At 41.1% G+C, this 21,844-nt stretch overlaps 1 protein-coding gene across 1 annotated transcript in view; it reads left to right on the top strand.

The window, feature by feature from the left end:
- Positions 1-21,844, top strand: part of LOC140481160 (interleukin-5 receptor subunit alpha-like) — a 74,289-nt gene that overhangs the window by 33,909 nt on the left and 18,536 nt on the right. Inside the window, exons 2-8 of the mRNA XM_072576925.1 lie at positions 4,602-4,757; positions 8,738-8,895; positions 10,898-11,045; positions 18,040-18,160; positions 18,239-18,414; positions 18,514-18,641; positions 20,648-20,792. Of these exons, the coding sequence (XP_072433026.1) occupies positions 4,670-4,757; positions 8,738-8,895; positions 10,898-11,045; positions 18,040-18,160; positions 18,239-18,414; positions 18,514-18,641; positions 20,648-20,792 (964 nt within the window). The 5' untranslated portion in view covers positions 4,602-4,669. The remainder of the gene's footprint in view (positions 1-4,601; positions 4,758-8,737; positions 8,896-10,897; positions 11,046-18,039; positions 18,161-18,238; positions 18,415-18,513; positions 18,642-20,647; positions 20,793-21,844) is intronic.

Consider the following 21,844-nt stretch of genomic DNA (forward strand, 5'->3'; position numbering starts at 1 on the left):
GAACACTCTATCTTGTTCTACTATTTTCTAGCACTTGGTGCCAACTTCCATTTAGAGGTTCTGGGAAGCGTTGGGAACATGAATGAACCTAAGGTGTATCTTCTGTGGATTGACAACTCCAGGTTCCCTTTCTCCAGGACCATTTGTTTAAAGGGCTCAGCAACCCCAGCAAGGTAAAGGAAATTCACGTGGGGTCAGTCAGGGAGTAACATTGACCTCAAAATCAAATTGACCCTCATTCTTTACCGATAGCCAACCCCTTTCCACCTATACCTTTCATTCTACAACCCAAAGTCTAACAAATTGACTTTAAACATTACATGGAGAAAGTGAGGACTGCAGATGCTGGAGATCAGAGCTGAAAATGTGTTGCTGGAAAAGCACAGCAGGTCAGGCAGCATCCAAGGAGCAGGAGAATCGATGTTTCGGGCATGACCCCTGAAGAAGGGCTCATGCCCAAAACGTCAATTCTCCTGCTCCTTGGATGCTGCCTGACCTGCTGCGCTTTTCCAGCAACACATTTTCAGCTTTAAACATTACATGCAGAGTTTCATGGATCCAGGAGACTTGATTTTATTTACAATTTGTTCTCTTGCTTTTTTGAAACTTTAAATCGCCTCAGCCTCATTTGGAAGTTGCAATCATAAATCTTTCTAGTTTAGAAATTTCCATTGAAGGAAATATCTGGGAAATTTCCCCTGGGGATTCTTGTCTTTTTCTCATCTATTTAATGAAAGAGAAAGTGAAACAAAGAGCTTTTCTGGAAAGGCAGATCTATAAATCAACACGGGAATAGATTCACAAACATTTTTTCACTGGAGTGTACGAGGTTGAGAGTTGATCTGATAGAAGTTTATAAAATAATGAGGGGTATATTGAGAGTTGATGATAGTTTTTTTTTTCCCCTAAGATGAGGAATTCCAAGGTGAGGGGACACATTTTTAAGATAAGAGGAGAGAGATTTTAAAAAGACATAAGAGGCAGATTTTTTACAATAGAGGGTGGTTTGAGTATGGAATGAACTTCCTGAGGAAGTGGTGGAAGCGAGTACAATTACAATATTTAAAAGACATTTTGATGGATACATGAATAGGAAACATTTGGAAGGATATGGGCCAAGAGCAGGTAGTGGGACTAGCTTAGTTTGGGATTAGGTTCTACATGGACTGGGTTGGACCGAAGGATCTGTTTCTGTGCTGTATGACTCTAAGACTCTATACTTGCAAACAGTCAATGCCCAGGATGCTGAAGCTCACAGGTCATTTAGTTTTCAATATTTCTATGGAATGATACATCAGGAGGCTTGTGTTGTTCTTTGGACTCAGAGTGCCTCAGAACACTGAATTGGGAGAATCAGACCCTAATAGCAAGGTCAGAATCTGTCCCAGCACACATTATCTACTACACACTTTAGGGTGACCTTGGAAGTGTACTGATGCTGTGCGAGCTGAAACACAGACAACACAGGTTCAATTTCTAATCAAGAAAGCTAATGGAATGCTGCCCTTTATAAGTAGGGGACTGGAGTATAAGTTAAATTGCACCTATACGATACCCTGGTTAAATCTCACTCAGAATACTCTGAGCAGTTCTGGACACCACACCATAAGAAGGATAAATTGGCCTTTGAAGGAGTACAATATAGGTTTGCAAGAACAATACCTCAATTTTAGGGGTTAGGTTATGAGAAGCAGTTATACAAATTAGGCCGATTTTCTCTAGAATTTTGAGGTTAAGGGGTGATCTGATTAAAATCTTCAAGATATTAACAGGAAAAGGCAGGGCATCAAGACCACAACAAAGTGGCTGACTCTTAATTGCGCTCTGGACAATTAGAGATGGGCAATAAATGCCCCTCGCAATATCCAGCTGCAGTGTATTAAAAAAAAAACAAAATCCACAGATTTCTATATTGAAGTTTCCTAACTATGCGCAGTTAATTCTATTTTACAATGAGAACTATGGTAAGTCTTTACAGTTGTTCTCCATACGAAGAAAATCATTCATTTACCTCTATTGTTGGGTTCATTGGTCAACCTGGTTAAACCTTTTAGGCTGCTCAATGGATAGGCGGAAGTGAGTACTGCAGATGCTGGAGATTAGAGACAAGATTAGAGTGATGCTGGAAAAGCACAGCAGGTCAGGCAGCATCCGAGGAGCAGGAAAATCGACATTTCGTGCAAAAGCCCTTCATCAGAATGATGGATAGGAGTAAGTTCAATGGATAGGATGAGTTTATTAAAGAGTCAATGGTCAATATTCTGATAGTATCTTTTCTCTCTCAATAAAAACTATTCTTGCTTCGAACTGATGAAATGCAGTGAGGTTCCTGTTAGCCACCATTTGCTTTTATGCAGCTTCTTTTCAAGATCACATTAGGAGTACGTGTGATAAACCATCTGTGGCTGGAAACTCACCCAGACCTTCAAACCTCACTATGTTCATTTCTAAAGGCTTTCATTGTCTTCTTCTGTTAATGTTGTTCAGGCCTTCTTTAATTCTGTAACTTCACAACCACCACCACCACACAAGTACACACACACGCACACATGCGCACACACACACACACACGTACATTCACACGCACACATGCATACACACACATATATGCACACACACACGTTTACACACACGCACATATACGCATATACACGCATACACACACACACACACACATACACACACACACACACACGCATACACACACACACGTGCATATACACACACACACACCAGATCGTTATCATTGTTAGTTGCTGGATGTGACAACTATTTATAATTCTCAGATGATGACTTATGGTACCCTCATGATGGGTGGTGCCAATGGGAAAGGAGTTCAGCTTTCACAAATAAGAGCATCATAATGTTAAGGTGCACCATTCGAATGTGATACGTTATCAAGGAACAGAACCTTTACCCCTCTTGATATATGTTATTAAGGTACACCACTCTTATTCCATTTATGGTCCATTATTAAAGGAGAAGAATACTTGGAGAAATAAAAACAGAAACTTCTGGAGAAACTCAGCAGGTCTAGCAGCACCTGTGGAGAGTGAAACAAAGTTAGCATTTTGAGCCTGATATGACTTTTTCTAAAGATGAGTCAGATGTGTGATGGAATACTCCTCACTTGCCTGGATGGGGGCAGTTCCAACAACACTCAGGAAGCTTGGTCCTATCCAGCCCACTTGATTAGTACCAAATTCACAAGCCTCCACTCCCTCCTTTACCGACACTCTGTACATCAGTGTTTTGTGCATTTATTTTGTGGGTTGTGGATGTTGCCATGTGGGCCTGCATTTGTTGTCTTTTTGCAAGATGCACTGCTGAAACTCACCAAGACTTCCTCAGACAGCACGTTTCGAACCCACAACCACATCCATCTAGAAGGACATTGGCAGCAGATACATGGGAACAGCATCACCTGCAAACTTCCCTTTAAGCAGTGGCATTGTGAGTCTACCTCCAATACATGGACTGCAGTGGATCAAGAAGGCAACTCACCAACACCTTCTCAAGGCAACTAGAAATGGGCAATAAACACTGATCCAGCCAGGGACAGCCAAACCCTATGAGTGAATAGATGCTTTTTAAAAGTCAGACTCAAAATATTTACTCTGTCTCTGACTTCACAGATGATACTGAGTTTCTGCAACATTTCTATTTCTGTTTTTATTTCTGTTTTCCAGTATCCACGGTATTCTGCTTTTATTTATACTTGTAAAAGCTTGGCACCACAGGCTTGCCTTTGCTAAAATTCATCTGGTCTATGGCATATTAAATATGTAGACCATCTGTTTTAGAGAGAGTGATTCCATGGCACAGAGTCAGGGTTTTCATCAGGATGTCTACAAGTCCTGTGTGATGCACAATAGCAGTAGCATGGTACAGCTGGTATTGATCTGATTCTGGCTTATTCCTGATGCCATGAGTCAACATAGAGTACTTGGACAGGAACCAATGGAGTATGATAGTCCCATTCTGAGATAAAGACAATCTTCAGCTCCAAAGCACAAATGGGTAAGATCTTCAAAGTTTGGGAGAAGATTCGTAGCTCGGGTGCTCGTTGTTGTGGTTGTGAGATCTAGAATTCATTGGCCAAGGTCATAGTGGAAGCACACTCAATCAAAGCATAATTATTTGAAAAAGGAAAAATGGGAAAAGACAGGCAAGTGGCCCTTGGTGTACTGCTTATTTGGAGAGCCAGTCCAGGAACTTTGGGCTCCTTCTGTGTTGTAACAATTTTGCGATTCTGTTATAGAAACAGACTTTCTCATTGCAGAAGACTATCATAAGATCATTGTAAACAACTAGACCAGTGGTTTTCAACTTCAGTTCTGTTACAAGTTTCCTCTACTCTCGCTTTGTGGCAGCTTACTGGGTCGGCATGGTTATATTGTGGCATTCTCACATCTGAGTTACAGCTGGGAGCCAGACTGACACTGACTGAGGTGTCATCCTTTGCATGAAAGCTTACTGCACTTGCCTCCTTGCTAGCCCTGAGTTAAAGTTTAGTAAAATGCAATCCATTATTTCAAAATTGTGTTTAAAATTTTCCTTCTATTTTAGTAATACAATTTTTTGTTGTTGTTTATTTTCAGGGTGTTTCTTGATCAGCATCTGACCTTCTTTCAGAGTTGGTAGTGTTTCTGATGAAGGTTTATACACTATGGCCCCATTTGCCTGTTGCCTTGCAATCTCCTTTGTTTTACCGGTGGTGTTAAGTAACACAGACATGCAAGTCCTAAAAAACATTTGTAAGTATTAAACTTATACCAGTTATGCAGCTTGTTTTTATCCCATTTCCTTTCAACAACATTAGCACCTTCTTTTCAATCCCTCATCCATATTCCCTAAAACCCTTCTTTTCCAAGGTAATACTTACGAACATCTCCAGAAAGGGATGGCATTTTTGCCCTCACCTTCCCCAGAAGGCTTAAAGGTAAGGGCGACATGTAAAATTAAGAGGTTGCTGTGCCCACAACCAACACCCAGCAGAAGTGGTGGAATTGCTAAATCATTATGTTTTGACTATTAGCCACCAAAAAGAGGAAGAGTGATGTCTGAATTAAGCGAGAAGAACATGAGAGAGGGCAGAGTGGAATGGTTTAGCAACACTGGAAGGAATAGACAAAAAGTTTAGTAACATTAAGAGAAACAATGTCGTGATGCTCCCTGAAAAATAGGATAATTTGACTGAGGAGATTTTCAAATCACCTCATTTGCATCCATATTCTGCATCTCAGCTCAATGCTTGCACTCTTGACTCTCTAACGGAAGACAATAGATTCACACCCCACTACAGACACTTGAGCACACAAAACACTTTGGTACTTCTGTGTAATTTCAAGAGAATGCTGTCTTTTTGGATGCACAATCTGTCAGTGACTAGGAAATGCTACTCTGTCAGATTGATGTAAGACACCTCTTGATACAATTGGAAGAGACAGGAAATACCCTCAGTGTTCTGACTTACACTCAGCCACATCTAAAGACAGCAAAAACCAGACTAGCTCATAATTTATGTCCTTGTGTTGAGAATAAATCTTTAATGACCCTTCAAAAATAGTCATATTGACCACAATGTCCCATGAGTGCAAAAGATGCTACTTTTCTCCAGAGATTAATTGAATAGAGCAACATGAACTGAATTAGAAAATGTGTCACCCAATCTTTATAAAAAGAAGCTAGGGAGATTCTTCAAATGACTGATGTGTGACCAATGCAATGAGGGGGTGAAGCAATTGAAAAGGGTACTTATAAACAACAGTTAGAATAAAACAATAACTGATTAGAAAGAGTCTTCAGTTTCTAAGGGCTACATTAAGTATGAGCAAATGCTTTTTTCCCCAAATCAACCTGCTCAAAGACGGCATTGACACCTCCAGCATAAGTGATGCTTGAACATATACCCCCTGACTTAGAGGCAGAGACCCTACCATAGTACCACAAAAGTTCATTTTACACTTGAGTAACAATCAGAAGCTTGATGATGATCGCAGGGTCAACAATAAAGGATGACGTAGTTAACATTATCTAGACAATAGACAATAGACAATAGGTGCAGGAGTAGGTCATTCAGCCCTTCGAGCCTGCACCGCCATTCAATATGATCATGGCTGATCACCCTTAATCAGTATCCTGTTCCTGCCTTATCTCCATAACCCTTGATTCCACTATCTTTGAGAGCTCTATCCAACTCTTTCTTAAATGAATCCAGAGACTGGGCCTCCACTGCCCTCCAGGGCAGAGCATTCAACACAGCCACCACTCTCTGGGTGAAGAAGTTTCTCCTCATCTCTGTCCTAAATGGTCTACCCCGTATTTTTAAGCTGTGTCCTCTGGTTCAGCACTCACCCATCAGCGGAAACATGTTTCCTGCTGCCAGAGTGTCCAATCCTTTCATAATCTTATATGTCTCAATCAGATCCCCTCTCAGTCTTCTAAACTCAAGGGTATACAAGCCCAGTCACTTCAGTCTTTCAGTGTAAGACCATGATAGTGATTACCATTTAACATTATATCTCATATGAATGGTACAGAATGGATATATCTTGAGAATGTGGTGCTGAAAAAACACAGCAGGTCAGGCAGCATCCGAGGAGCAGGAGAATCGACATTTCAGGATTGATGAAGGGCTTTGGCCTAAAACATTGATTCTCCTGCTCCTCGGATGCAACCTGACCTGCTGTGCGTTTCTAGCACCACACTCACGACTCTGATCTCCAGCATCTGCAGTCCTCACTTTCTCTCAGAATAGGTATATGGCAAGATATGCATTTGGTCGGATGAATCAGGGTGCTGTCAGAATGGAGACCCACACAGATTAGTTGTTAAGTGCCTGCCATTTACCATTTTAACAAAGGCTTGGAGGACAGATTAGCAATGCTGGTGCTTAAGTTTGTAAGTAGGGCAATACTGGTTGTTATACATCGCTTATGCCTGTCAACTAAGGGGACCTGAACTCCCAAGGTCACCAGCTAAACAAATGGAAGGTGGATCTTTACACAAACAAGTGTAAAATGATGAGATTTGGCAGATTAGTATTAGTGTACAATAGACTAGTGTGCAATTATTGTAATAGATATTAATGTGCACTTGTCGTAACAAAGCAGGGAAGAGATTTAAGTGCTTCAGTGGACTGGTCACTAAAACTGTTCATTTGGTGTTAAGAGGTAGTCAGGAAAGTTTCTGTTTTGTATCCAGGGATGTGACACCCAAGGTAAAAGGAGCAATTCTGAATTGCACCTAACTTTCAAATTATTTTTTATTCATTCATTCAACATTATCCTATGTAAGGTGTACTGCCCATCTATAATTGTCCTGAGGGCAGTTAAGAGTTAATGACATTGTTATGGGTCTCGAGTCACAAATAGGCCAGATCAGGTGAGGATGGCTGTTTTCTTCCCTGAAGGGCATCAATGAAGCAGATCAGATTTTCTCCTGACAATTAACAGCAGTTTCATGATCATCATGAAACTCTGAATTCCAGATTTTTATTGTATTCAAATTTCACCATCTGCCATGCTCGATTTGAATCCTGGGCATTAGCTGGGTTGCTGGATTAATAGGCAAATGTAAGAACTGCAGATGCTGGAAATCAGTGTCTAGATTAGAGTGGTGCTGGAAAAGCACAGCAGGTCAGCTGATGAAGGGCTTTTTGCCCAAAACGTCGATTTTCCTGCACCTTGGAAGATGCCTGACCTGCTGCGCTTTTCCAGCACCACTGTAAATCTAGACTCTTACTGAATTAATAGTTTAGCAATGGTATTACTAAGCCATTGCTTCCCCAGTGGTTAGCATAGGAAAAGAGCTACAGGAAAGGAATTGAAGGTATTGTAGTGAGTCAAGAAAATAGGCTCAAAATTGATTCCTAAACTACCTAGGCTAAAATAAGAAATATTTTCTCCTCCAGTGTATGTTCTTGCAAAATACGGAAGGATGTAATAGATCTTCAATGGTAGAACTAATTGATGGGCAAACTGATTTCTCGCATGGAATTTGAAGCACAGTTAATGGGGTTGAAGGAAAATTGTAAAGTTAAGTAACTATAATTATCACGGGGATCAAAGGTCACAAGAAGAAAGCAGCCATGATTGAATCGCAGAACAGACTCGATGGTCGAATGGCCTAATTTCTGCTCCTCTGTCTTATAGGGTTATGGTCTAACTTTTTTGTATTGAACAAGTGACACAATTGTGGATCAAACAATGAGTGGATCCTTCTCAATGAGGGGGATATTTTTCCACTCTTTACAAAATTCCATTAAAAAGGAGCCTGAGTTAAGGAGAAATTTCTTCACCCAAAGAGTGGTGAGCCTGTAGAATTCGTTATGACAGAAAACTGTAGAGGCCAGAGTATTGTATGATTTCAAGCAGGACGTGGCTATAACACTTGGGGCTAAAGGATCAAAAGATATGAGAGAAAAGTGGGAACAGGCTGCTGAGTCGGATAATCAGCCGTGACCATAACCAATTGTGGAGCAGACCCGAAGGGCTGAATGGCCTACCCCTGCTCCTATTTTCTAAGTTTCTATGAAGTAAAGTTTTGAATGGGGGCTGAAATAGACTTTTCTGTTTTGTGTCATGATGAAGAATTGTGCTAAGTCTCCAGGAGGACATCTTGTTTTCGTTCAGTGGCTGCTAATGTTTAACTGCAGCTAGAATGTCAACTGAACTGAACATATTTACAGCTTTCTCTTCTACTTATTTAATTTTGTTCATTTGTCATTAAACAGCCGAGCTTAATCCCCCAACCAACCTCACGATTGTGGATAGGCAGCTTGGGGAAGTGACAATTTCTTGGAATGATGGCCTCAGTGAAATCATCAAGGCTTCTACAAGAGTTAGATATCCATTTCAGTACAAATACTTTGATTCTCAAACTTGGCAAGAAGTAAGAGTTTGTTCTTTTCTCTTTATCTTTAAAATTAATCCCAAATTGTTGCAATCTGAGAACTTTTGTTTACTGAAGGATTTGATGAGATTATAGCAAACCTGTTTACCCTACTTCCCTGAGAGATCCTATTTTCCCTTTAAAATAGACTGATTGTCACAATTGTAAAGCTACGATAAATGATTCAATCAGGTGGACACCTGTAGCACAATGGTAGTGACCCACGCTTGGAGCTAGGCAGCTCAGGTTCAAGTCCTGCTTCCTTCTGAGCTGTGTTTTAGTATTTCTGACCAGGTAAGTTAGATACTATTTAAATGTTAGAATCAATTGAAAATGGTAACTTATTTCTCTTCCCCTCTCTATCTCTGCAACCACAATTGAACTTGATAGGTGAAGGAATTCTAACTATTGGATTTATTTTCTTGGGAATAATGTCGGTTAAAGTCAGAGGCATTACGACACAAAGAAGGCCCTTTGGTCCATCAATTCTGTGCTGACATTCTGCGGAAAAATTCAGTCAATTCCACTCTCTCACTCAATCACATTTATTTTCCCCAAGGGTTTTCTTAAGTCCTGCATCCTCTCCACTTCCACCACTTTCAGGAAGAGGTTCCAAGATATGACCATTACGCCTGCATAAAAATGTTCTTCCTCACGTCTTGCCCATTTTTTTTGCTCAAAATCTTGAATATAATGGGAGAGAGAATGGGATTGAATGGCCCTTCACCATTTTTGAGGTTCGGATATGAGGCATGGAAGGTGCCTGTTTAAGAGGAAAAGGGCTTCATTAAATAGCAAAAGTATCGATCACACAATTTTAACCTCTGTCCCACTGTGGGTTGCATGGTGTCAAGCCACTGGCACTCAAGATCCTGATGACAGGAATCACTGACTGATGTAATAACCCTGCCTCCACACTGTCAGATTTGCTCCATTACATTTCTGCAACTCCTCCCAACCCCCAACAACCACTGTCATTCAACAGTAATAGATTTAATGGATGATTGGCCTTCTTTGTTTCATACTGCTTCTGACTTTACCTTAAAGCCTGCCTGCCCACATCTTTCCTAAGGAAATAGACTCAACAGCTTGAGTTCCTTCATGAACCAGTTCTTGTGCTCAGTTGTGCTGGTTGTAGGGATAGAGAAGGGAAGAAGGAGTAAGTTAATTGATTGTGGCATTTAGATGATCAGCTTGGTCCAGGATATCAGTGCACACCTTGGAAGTGGTGAAATGGGCAGAGAAGTTATGAATTAAATTCAACGCAGAAAAATGTGAAGTGATTCCTTTGGAAGTTAATTTATTTGGAAGGTAGAGCATAGAGAGGTAATACAAAATAAAGGATGCAATTTGAAAGACTGTGCAGACGGAGATGATCCTGTCTAAAGACCTGTGGGCATTTGTCCATAAGTCATTAAAACTGGCCGGACAGTTTGAGGGAGCAGTTAAGAATGTATGCAGGATCCTGGACTTAATTAATAGCACATAGAGTATGAGAACAAAGAGGTTATGTTGAACAAAACACTAATATTCCTCAATATATAAATGAAGAACTGCCGATGCTAAAAATCTGAAGCAACAGAAATTGCTGGAGAAACTCAGCTGAGCATTCTGTCCAGTTCTAGATGGTACATTTCATGAAAAATCCGGAGAGAGCCCAAGAAAGATTCAGGAATGAGAAACTTCAGTTATGAAGATTCATTGGAGAAGTTGGGACTGTTTCCCTTGGGGAAAAGGAGGCTGAAAGACTATTTTGATAGAGGGCTGTGGTCAGAGCAAATAAAGAGGAACTGAATTCATTCAGTGCCCCACTGCACTTATCAGCACTGACTTGTAATGGAGACTCGATTCCAGAACTTTGTGATTTAGGAGCAAATGTGTTACCACAGTCAACCTACACGTTCATGCCATGATTGAGCAAAATTTAAAATGCACAAAAGACATGATAAAAATGGGGATGGTCAGAAATGACAGTAATTATTTGATTGAACTTCTACCACAGGATTCCAGGCTTCAGGAGTCAGAATATAGGAAAACATTTGAATTACACCGGGGGGTTTCCGTACGAATTAAAACTATGGTCCAGGATCTGCGCAAAATTAAAAAAGTGGAAAGCGACTGGACTGTAATTGATATCCAACCACCACCAGGTATGGTCTTTTCTTAATAATGGTTCGAGGTGGGTGACAAATGCTGATCTCACCAGCACCATTTGCTTCGTGTGAAGGAATAATTTTTTTTGAAAGGTTGTATGCATGAATAAAATTAATCAATGAGTATATGCAGCCTTCTGTATCCTGTTACAGGTTGCAAATGTGCAATATATATAAAACAACTTGCATGTGGGTGGCACGGTGGCACAGTGGTTAGCACTGCTGCCTCACAGCGCCAGAGACTCGGGTTCAATTTCCGCCTCAGGCGACTGACTGTGCGGAGTTTGCACATTCTCACCTTGTCTGCGTGGGTTTCCTCTGGGTGCTCCGGTTTCCTCCCACAATCCAAAAAATGTGCAGGTTCGGTGAATTGCCTGTAGTGTTAGAACATAGAACATAGAACAATACAGCACAGAACAGGCCCTTCGGCCCACGATGTTGTGCCGAACTTCTATCCTAGATTAAGCACCCATCCATGTACCTATCCAAATGCCGCTTAAAGGTCGCCAATGAATCTGACTCTACCACTCCCACGGGCAGCGCATTCCATGCCCCCACCACTCTCTGGGTGAAGAACCCACCCCTGACATCTCCCCTATACCTTCCACCCTTCACCTTAAATTTATGTCCCCTTGTAACACTCTGTTGTACCCGGGGAAAAAGTTTCTGACTGTCTACTCTATCTATTCCTCTGATCATCTTATAAACCTCTATCAAGTCACCCCTCATCCTTCGCCGTTCCAACGAGAAAAGGCCGAGAACTCTCAACCTATCCTCGTATGACCTACTCTCCATTCCAGGCAACATCCTGGTAAATCTTCTCTGCACCCTCTCCAAAGCTTCCACATCTTTCCTAAAGTGAGGCGACCAGAACTGCACACAGTACTCCAAATGTGGCCTAACCAAAGTCCTGTACAGCTGCAACATCACCTCACGACTCTTGAATTCAATCCCTCTGCTAATGAACGATAATACTCCATAGGCCTTCTTACAAACTCTATCCACCTGAGTGGCAACCTTCAAAGATCTATGTACATAGACCCCAAGATCCCTCTGTTCCTCCACCTGACCAAGAACCCTACCATTAACCCTGTATTCCGCATTCTTATTTGTTCTTCCAAAATGGACAACTTCACACTTGGCAGGGTTGAACTCCATCTGCCACTCCTCAGCCCAGCTCTGCATCATATCTAAGTCCCTCTGCAGCCGACAACAGCCCTCCTCACTGTCCACAACTCCACCTATCTTTGTATCATCTGCAAATTTACTGACCCACCCTTCGACTCCCTCATCTAAGTCATTAATAAAAATTACAAACAGCAGAGGACCCAGAACTGATCCCTGCGGAACTCCACTTGTAACTGGACTCCATGCTGAATATTTACCATCTACCACCACTCTCTGACTTCGACCGGTTAGCCAGTTTTCTATCCAATTGGCCAAATTTCCCTCTATCCCATGCCTCCTGACTTTCCGCATAAGCCTACCATGGGGAACCTTATCAAATGCCTTACTAAAATCCATGTACACTACATCCACTGCTCTACCCTCATCCACATGCTTGGTCACCTCCTCGAAGAATTCAATAAGACTTGTAAGGCAAGACCTACCCTTCACAAATCCGTGCTGGCTGTCCCTAATCAAGCAGTGCCGTTCCAGATACTCGTAAATCCTATCCCTCAGTACCCTTTCCATTACTTTGCCTACCACAGAAGTAAGACTAACTGGCCTGTAATTCCCGGGGTTATCCCTATTCCCTTTTTTGAACAGGGGCACAACATTCGCTACTCTCCAGTCCCCTGGTACCACCCCCGTTGCCAGTGAAGACGAGAAGATCATTGCCAACGGTACTGCAATTTCCTCTCTTGCTTCCCACATAATCCTAGGATATATCCCGTCAGGCCCGGGGGACTTGTCTATCCTCAAGTTGTTCAAAATGTCCAACACATCTTCCTTCCTAACAGATATCTCTTCTAGCTTATCAGTCCGTTTCACACTCTCCTCTTCAACAATACAGTCCCTCTCGTTCGTAAATACTGAAGAGAAGTACTTGTTCAAGACCTCTCCTATCTCTTCCGACTCAATACACAGTCTCCCACCACTGTCCTTGATCGGACCTACCCTCGTTCTCGTCATTCTCAGGTTTCTCACATACGCATAGAATGCCTTGGGGTTATCCTTGATCCTATCCGCCAGGGATTTTTCATGCCCTCTCTTAGCTCTCCTAATCCCTTTCTTCAGGTCCCTTCTGGCTATCCTGTATCCCTCCACTGCTCTGTCTGAACCTTGTTTCCTCAACCTTATGTAAGCCTCCTTCTTCCTCTTTACTAGACATTCAACCTCCCTCGTCAACCAAGGCTCCCTCACACGACCATTTCTTTCCTGCCTGATCGGTACATACATATCAAGGACACGTCGTATCTGCTCCTTGAAAAAGTCCCACATTTCCACCACATCCTTCCCTGACAGCCTATGCTGTGTTAGGTGAAGGGGTAAATGTAGGGGAATAGGTGTGGGTGGGTTGCGCTTTGGCGGGTCGGTGTGAACTTGTTGGGCGGAAGGGCCTGTTTCCACACTGTAAGTAATGTAATCTAATATATTAATGTTTATAAAATCAACAGCCTCCATCTTCGATGAATAGATGAACACACAAAGAGCAACACAAGCATTAACTCGTTGGGCTGAATGGCCTTTTATCCGTGTTGTGGATTTCAGAGTAAATTCAAGAAAGGCAATCACCTACAGATTAGGAGTCTTGCGTCCTCCTCCTCAGTGGGTTTGGTGGCAGAGATGTTTAACCAAGAGAGGACAATTGGCTATTTCTGCCTGTACCCCAAAATTGCTGGCAGACAGGCTATTTCTGCCCGCTCACTCAATCTACCTGCCTCACTTTGCAGCCACCTTATGTCCTCTTCTCAACTTGCTTCACTGTGTACATTTGCATTGTTTGCAAATTTGGCTCCAATACCCCTTAGTTTGAGTGAAAATAAGTTGTAGATAATTGAGGCCAAAGAGCTGATCTCTGTGGCATGCCATTGGTTTCTGTTTGCTAAACTGAAAGCAACCCTTCTATCCCAATTCTCTGTTTCTTTTGAGGGAGACTTCTTTTGTATTGTTTTGTACACACAGCTATGAATTTTGGTTCAAGATAGACTGGCCGAGGAAAAGTCAATGTCACTAACAGTCTTCACCCTTGAGTTTCTTTATAACACTCTTTATTACATATAAAGACTAAATACTGCAGTACACGGTCTTCAGAGGTATATCTGGCTCAAATGTTCCTGCTACATTACAAAAAAGTTGATTGCATTAGGTCTATTATAGAGTCATAGAGATATACAGCATGGAAACAGACCCTTCGGTCCAACCCATCCATGCCAACCAGATATCCCAACCCAATCTAGTCCCACCTGCCAGCACCCACCCCATATCCCTCCAAACCATTCCTATTCATATACCCATCCAAATGCCTCTTAAATGTTGCAATTGTACCAGCCTCCACCACTTCCTCTGGCAGCTCATTCCATACACATACAACCCTCTGCCTGAAAAAGTTGCCCCTTAGGTCTCTTTTATATCTTTCCCCTCTCACCCTAAACCTATTCTCTCTAGTTCTGGACTCACCCACCCCAGAGAAAAGACTTTGTCCATTTATCCTATCCGTGCCCCTCATAATTTTGTAAACGTCTATAATGTCACCCCTCAGCCTCCGACACTCCAGGGAAAACAGCCCCAGCCTCTTCAGCCTCTCCCTGTAGCTCAGATCCTCCAACCCTGGCAACAACCTTGTAAATATTTTCTGAGCCCTTTCAAGTTTCACAACATCTTTCCGATAGGAAGGAGACCAGAATTGCATGCAATATTCTAACAGTGGCCTAACCAAAGTCCAGTACAGCCGCAACATGACCTCCCAACTCCTGTACTCAATACTCTGACCAATAAAGGAAAGCATACCATATGCCTTCTTCACTATCCTATCTACCTACGACTCCACTTTCAAGGAGCTATGAACCTCCACTCCAAGGTCTCTTTGTTCAGCAACACTCCCTAAGAACTTACCATTAAGTGTATAAGGCCTGCTAAGATTTGCTTTCCCAAAATGCAGCACTCTGCATTTATCTGAATTAAACTCCTTCTGCCACTTCTCAGCCCATTGGCCCATCTGGTCCAGATCCTGTTGTAATCTGAGGTAACCCTCTTCGCTGTCCACTACACCTCCAATTTTGGTGTCATCTGCAAACTTACTAACAGTACCTCTTATGCTCGCATCTGAATCATTTATGTAAATGACAAAAAGTCAAGTGCCCAGCACCGATCCTTGTGGCACTCCACTGGTCACAGGCCTCCAGTCTGAAAAACAACCCTCCACCACTACTCTATTGTCTAGGTTCTAGTCGGTCTATTCTACACGTTTCTCTGCATGTTTTCCTCCATGTGTCCAATAGATAGACTTCTACCAACCAGCAACATTTTAACTCCTCCCATACTGTACTATTTATGTTTAGTGAGAAGCAGCTCTGTGACATTGTCGCAAGATTGCTCAAGGTCCAGAAACCCTTTCTGAACTAGTATGAATTGCTGTTTGTCCAGCCAACTCGGCTCCGAAGTCTGAACTTCCTTTATAACCCTCTCCACCTTGCTCTCTCTTTTTGGCTCTGTGGTAATGTCTCCATTGTTGGCTCAGTGCCTAGTACCTAGTAATTATGTTAAGAAGTACCCAGGGAAGTTTTGTTCTGTTAATAGCCCGATATAAATGGAAGGGTTGTTCTTCCACATGTTTTGGTTTGAAACAGCACATAGCAGAGACGGAATTACTCACCTGTACAGAACTCCTTATTGTATATTGTTGGAATTTACTGACATGCTGCTGTCTTGGGGAGGTGAGGGCCCAGTTGTATGAATGGTGAACTGTTCATCTACACGTCCAGGTAATCTTCTGAGGACTTACGTTTAAATCCCACCATGACAGATAGTAGAATTTGAATTTTAAAAAAAGTCTTGAATGAAGAGTCCACTGATGCCCAGGAAGATACAAATGCTCGGGAACAAGTGCCAACCAGTTTATGAATAGCTTCTTCCCTGCTCTTATCAAACTTATGAATGGACCTCTCAGATGTTAGAGTTGATCTTTCTCTGCATCTTCTCTATAGCTGTACCTGCGCATTCTGTTCTGTTAACCTGATGTACAGAAAGCTGCAGATTTTAAAAAGCTCTGTAGACCACATACCTAACTTTCAAGGGATGATGTTCCAGACATTCTTATTGCATATTTTGTTGTTGATGCCTTCTTGAGACTAACTGCAGTGTTTTTAGAAGAAGGTTTATCACTGAAGTCACAAAAGCAACTGGGGTTGTAATAAATATTTTGTGGCTGGGGTGCTGGGAGAGGGGACTTAGGGAAGGGAAAGAGGGTTGGATTTCAGAAGGCGCTTGCTAGGCTCCTACCAGAGTTGGGACACTGAAGACCGTCTCCCCCCATAATTTGGTAGGAGGGTTACTACGGTTTCCCAGTTGGGAAATGACCCACCTTTCCCATTCATCAGGGCGGTAGGTGATCAGGTGGAAAATTGAGCCTCCTGCCTGGCTATTTAGTCACGGTGTATAGCATGGAAACAGATCCCTTGGTCCAATTCATCCATGCCAACCAGATATCCGAAAATACATTTTTAAACCTATTTACCAGCATTTGGCCAATATTCCTCTAAACTATTCCTATTCATATACCCATCCAGATTTCTTTTAAATGTTGTAATTGTACCAGCCTCGACCACTTCCTCTGGCAGCGCATTCCATACATGCACCACCCTCTGTGGAGAAAACGTTGGCCCTAAGGTCTCTTTTAAATCTATCCCCTTTCACCTTAAATTATGTCTTTTAGTTTTAAACTCACCTACTCTCAGATAAAAAGACCTATCACCCTATCCATGGCCGTCTTGATTTTATAAATGTCTATAACATTACCCCTCAGTCTCTGATGCTCCAGGGGAAACAACCCCAGTCTATTCAGCCTCTCCCTATAGCTCAAATCCTCCAACCCTGATAACATCCTTATAAATTTTTTCTGAACCATTTCAAGTTTCACAGCATCTTTCCTCTAGCAGGGAGACCAGAATTGCAAGCAATATTCCAACAGTGGCCAAACCAAAGTCCAGTATAGTCCCAACATGACCTTCCAACATTTGACCATTTTAGTTGCTGGTAATTCCCTCTTTGCAATGTGCAGTTTCAAATCAAAACATGTGAAAGAACAACCCTTCCATTTATATCGGGCTGTTAATAGAACAAAACTGCCCTGGGTACTTCTTAAGGTAATTACTAGGTACGAGACAAAGCCCACAGACGTATTCCCTCACATTCCCCCTAATTTTGTTTTATTCTGTACAGTCCTCTGAGAACTGTGCTCAGCAGTGATGTCCGAAAGCAGTAGTCAAAGCTGGGAATGGTGTTAGCAAACCAATCAGCCTAGAGGCTACATTGCTTCTTCCTGAAAATCAAACAAAGAGTTGCAGATGTTGGAGATCTGAAACACAAGTCAAAATTGCTGGAGAAACTCAGCATGTCTGGTGGCATCTGTGGAGTGAAAGCTGAGTTAACATTTCTTCTGTGGAGAGAAAGCTGAGTTAACACCAGTTAACAAATCTGGTGGCTCTTCATCAGAGCTACTTCTTGCCTTATGCTTAGCACAAAAGTGCATGTATTTCTGAGATGCATGTATTTCTCTCCAGCGTAAATTTGCACAATTATTTCTCCAGCTGGCCACCTCCAGAGAGAGGAAATGATCCCTTATGTAAATGAAGTTTATAATTGTCCTTCTGATCTTCTTCGGAGGTTGCATAATGCTTTCCATTATGTATTGCAGCTACATGCATTAAGACTAATTTTTACAAAAGAAAACATAGCTTTGTGCTATTACATGTTTTTCAAAGCTCCTGTTTAATAAAAATATGCTTAATGAATATTCTTTTAATTAAAGCCCTATTTGTTATTGCAGGTGACCGTGAAACCTTGGCTTCTAATGTCTCATGTATTGTCTATAATAATTCACTGATGAATTGTACGTGGAATCAGGGCAGCAAAGCACCACATGATACCCGATATGAAATGTATTACAGGTAGGTATCAAATGAGGATATTTAATACAATTTACTGTTAATTTGTTTTATATTGATTGCAAATATTTTCTCTTTAAGACAGGGTGGGAACATCAGTCAATGTACCTCCTATTTTTTGGATGAAGATGGCAGACAGGGCTGCCACGTTTCTCAAATCGAAGTTAATGCTGAGAACGTTACAATCTGTGTCAATGGATCGAGTTATTCTACACTGATTCAGGCATATTATACAGACTTTAGCCCATGGGAATATGGTATGAGATACTCCCTTTCCTAATATTTTGGGTTGAGGTGGTTTTCATCGCTTAAATGTTCAACTGATTGTGAATGCTTTTTTACATCTTAATTTTCAGAGATATTCAACGCACCAATAAACCTTAAGGTTTTACTAAATCTGTCTGTGACATGGGAAATGCTTCATTGTTGTAGATGTTTTCAATTTCAATTGCAAGTTACAAATTTGGATCAAGGTCATCATGAGGTAAATATGCATATTCCTTCCTTTACTGTCTTGAGTTTCAAGCAATTAACATTTTTTTAAAAATTCATTATTGTGTTTAGTAATGAATTTCAAATCTCATGGTAGGTTTAAATATAACATATCCCAACCACAACCATGAATCTTAAACTTAAGCAAAGCCAATTGCTTGGAGGTATGAGGGGTAAACTGGCTAGTATTGATTATATAAAAAGATTCAAAGATTTGGTGGCAAATAGCAGTAGAAAATATTTACAGAAGTTATTGAAAATATTCAACAAAAATGCATTGCATTGGAAAACAGAGCGTCAGTGAGAAAAATCCATCCACGAAGGAATACGTAGGAAGTTAATGTGTGCATTAGTTAAGGAAATGTCTGAGGTTCCCAAGGGAGTTGGAGCATGACTGAGAACTGGGATGTTTTAGAAACCAACAAATAGTTCCCCATATGTTGATGATAAATGGAGAGTTATAATATATCAAAGCCAAAAATGTAAAAACCAACTATAGTTGCTTTTACAGATGTGTAGAAAAGAAAAGAGTAGCTAAAGTGACACTTCACATTTTGAAAATATGGAAACTGGAGAAATAATCCTGAAAAAATTGTGTTTGTCTTTTAAATGCAGGTTGTTCTTCTATAACGTGCATTTCATTAAATCAAGTTTGCTATGACGAATTGGGGACACTGTTTCTAAAGCGTGTATTGGATTATAATGTGGTTCCGGCCCCATTCATTTAAATGGTGATGCTATTACGTGACTTTCTCATAACACAGGATTGCACGAGAATGGAAATACCGTGTGATAGCTGAACTGACTGTAGTGGACATGATTCTGGATTAGTGGTGCTGGAAGAGCACAGCAGTTCAGGCAGCATCCAAGGAGCTTCGAAATCGACGTTTCGGGCAAAAGGGCTTTTGCCCGAAACGTCGATTTCGAAGCTCCTTGGATGCTGCCTGAACTGCTGTGCTCTTCCAGCACCACTAATCCAGAATCTGGTTTCCAGCATCTGCAGTCATTGTTTTTACCTTGTAGTAGACACGAGTCAGAGGGGGTAGCCCGTATGTTATAAGAGATTGGAGATTATGGAAATTGATGTCAGCAGGAAAAAAGAAGCTGGATAAAAATAACTGTATTAAGTTCTGACAAGTCCCTGGCTGTTGGTGGCTAATATCCTAGAGATCTAAAAAGAATTGAATGTACTGACTGTGATTTTCCAGAGGTCTACAGATTTCGCAAGAGTATGAGAAGATTGGGATATAGTAAATGCAACATCCATGTTTAATCTTAGTTCACAACGTGAATGATAAATATTACCCATCCGGTGGAAAAAAAGATCACACTTAGTAGTGAAACAAAACCAGGACTTGCTGAAAATCTCAGCAGATCTGACAGCATCTGTGGAGAGAAATTAGAGTTAATGTCTCAGATCTGTGACCCTTCTTCACTTAGTAGTGAATTGGATTCAAATAAGTCAAACATATGTGCTACGTTGCGCTAGTTTTAATATTTGGGCCATTCATCTTGCTGCACTGTTCTATCTGTGTTTCTCCAATTGATGCTAATAATGAGCAATCTTCACAAATTCACTTAAATTTAAATTATATTGAAATTTATAGCACTGTGAACAGGCCATTCTGCTCTCTAGGTCCATGGTGGTCTTCATGCTCCACATGAGTATTTTCCCATCATTCTTCACTTCACTCCACCAGCCAGCACAGAAAGAAGCCAATCAACCAATCGTGCATGGCTGACTCTTTCATTTGAAGGTCTCATTGCTGATGATCCTGTTTGCCTGCTCTTTCTCCATCTCTATAAGACACTTTTGTTTCTCAGGAATGTGATACCATTGTCTTGAGAAAGTTACAGTTGAATTTTCTTCCAGTTGTTTCAGGCAGTGAATGCCAGATCATTATAGCTCACTGTGAAAGAAACAGAAAATGGTTGTACTTTATTTTCTGGTTTCTTTATAGAACCTGAGATCTGCATGACTAATTGTTTTGCTTTTAGTTTTTCATTGTTGAGAAAGAAACAAAATATAGCCTTCAAAGTATCAACCTCACAGAACGTTACTCGGTGAAAGTAAGAGTAAAGTCAAAATCAACTTGCGGGGAGAATAAGTATTGGAGTGAATGGAGCAATGAAGTTTTTATTGGTAAGAATTCTGGTTTTCTGCTTTTCCTGAACCTTTTCTAACTGTTCTGTGCATTGTGGATTTCCTATGTTTTCTGTTTTGCAGCACGGATTGAACATTTATGAGATATGAGAGCTTTTGGTATCAGTCAAGTTGAGGACTGTTTTGTTTAAAGGTTTCTCTGTCATTGTTCAGCTTGAATGGGGGTCACAATGAGATAAAAATTAAAGAAGTGAATTCACCACCCAGTTTCCCTCCTCCATTCCATTCTTGAAGACTGTCTGAAATGATTTGCGAGCAGACCTGAATGTAACCAGCGCCGTTCCTGCAGAAAACAATCAGGTGCCTTATTGCTGAACACTAACCATCTCCTACAACATAATGCCTTTTTCTTTCTCTCTTTTGATCCTTCTACACCTGCACGGTCAAAACAGCGAAGTATTTTTGTTTTAATCAGGAGAACTTACCATGCTGAAGAAAGCAACGATGCATGACTGAAGAGTCAATCACAGAACCATACCACAAGAATCAGAGGCCATTTGGCCCATTGCATCTGTTAGCTCCAAGAAAGAGCAATCCAGTTTGTCCTGTGACTGCTGCACCTTGTACTAATTGCGCTTAAAAACAGACTGCTTTAACCCTAGTTTGTCCAAGAAATATGGATACTTTTTTGCATTGTTATAAAACAAAATGGATAGCAAAGAAAGTTTTATAATGAGTATTTGCTCAACTTTATAATCATGGTTATTCATGAATCACTAATTGCCTCTTGATATGTGTCAGATTATGATTACTTTTAAAAATGCTCATTTTTAAAAATCCCATTGACAATACTTTTTTGTAAAGAGATGCCATTTCTTTATTACATCAATCAATCCAGTCCTCTGTTATCGAATCAATAGAATCATAAGTTGGGGAGCTGCCCTTCAGCCCATTGAGTCTCTATCACCAAAAATTGCTCGACCGTCTAACTTAGTCCCACTTTCCAGCAGTAGGCCCATGGCCTTGAATGTTATGAAACTAAAGATGCTCCTCAAAATACTTTTTACAGGTTGTGAGGTTTCCCCAACTCA

Source organism: Chiloscyllium punctatum, chromosome 9, assembly GCF_047496795.1.
Source record: "Chiloscyllium punctatum isolate Juve2018m chromosome 9, sChiPun1.3, whole genome shotgun sequence".
NCBI lineage: Eukaryota > Metazoa > Chordata > Chondrichthyes > Orectolobiformes > Hemiscylliidae > Chiloscyllium > Chiloscyllium punctatum.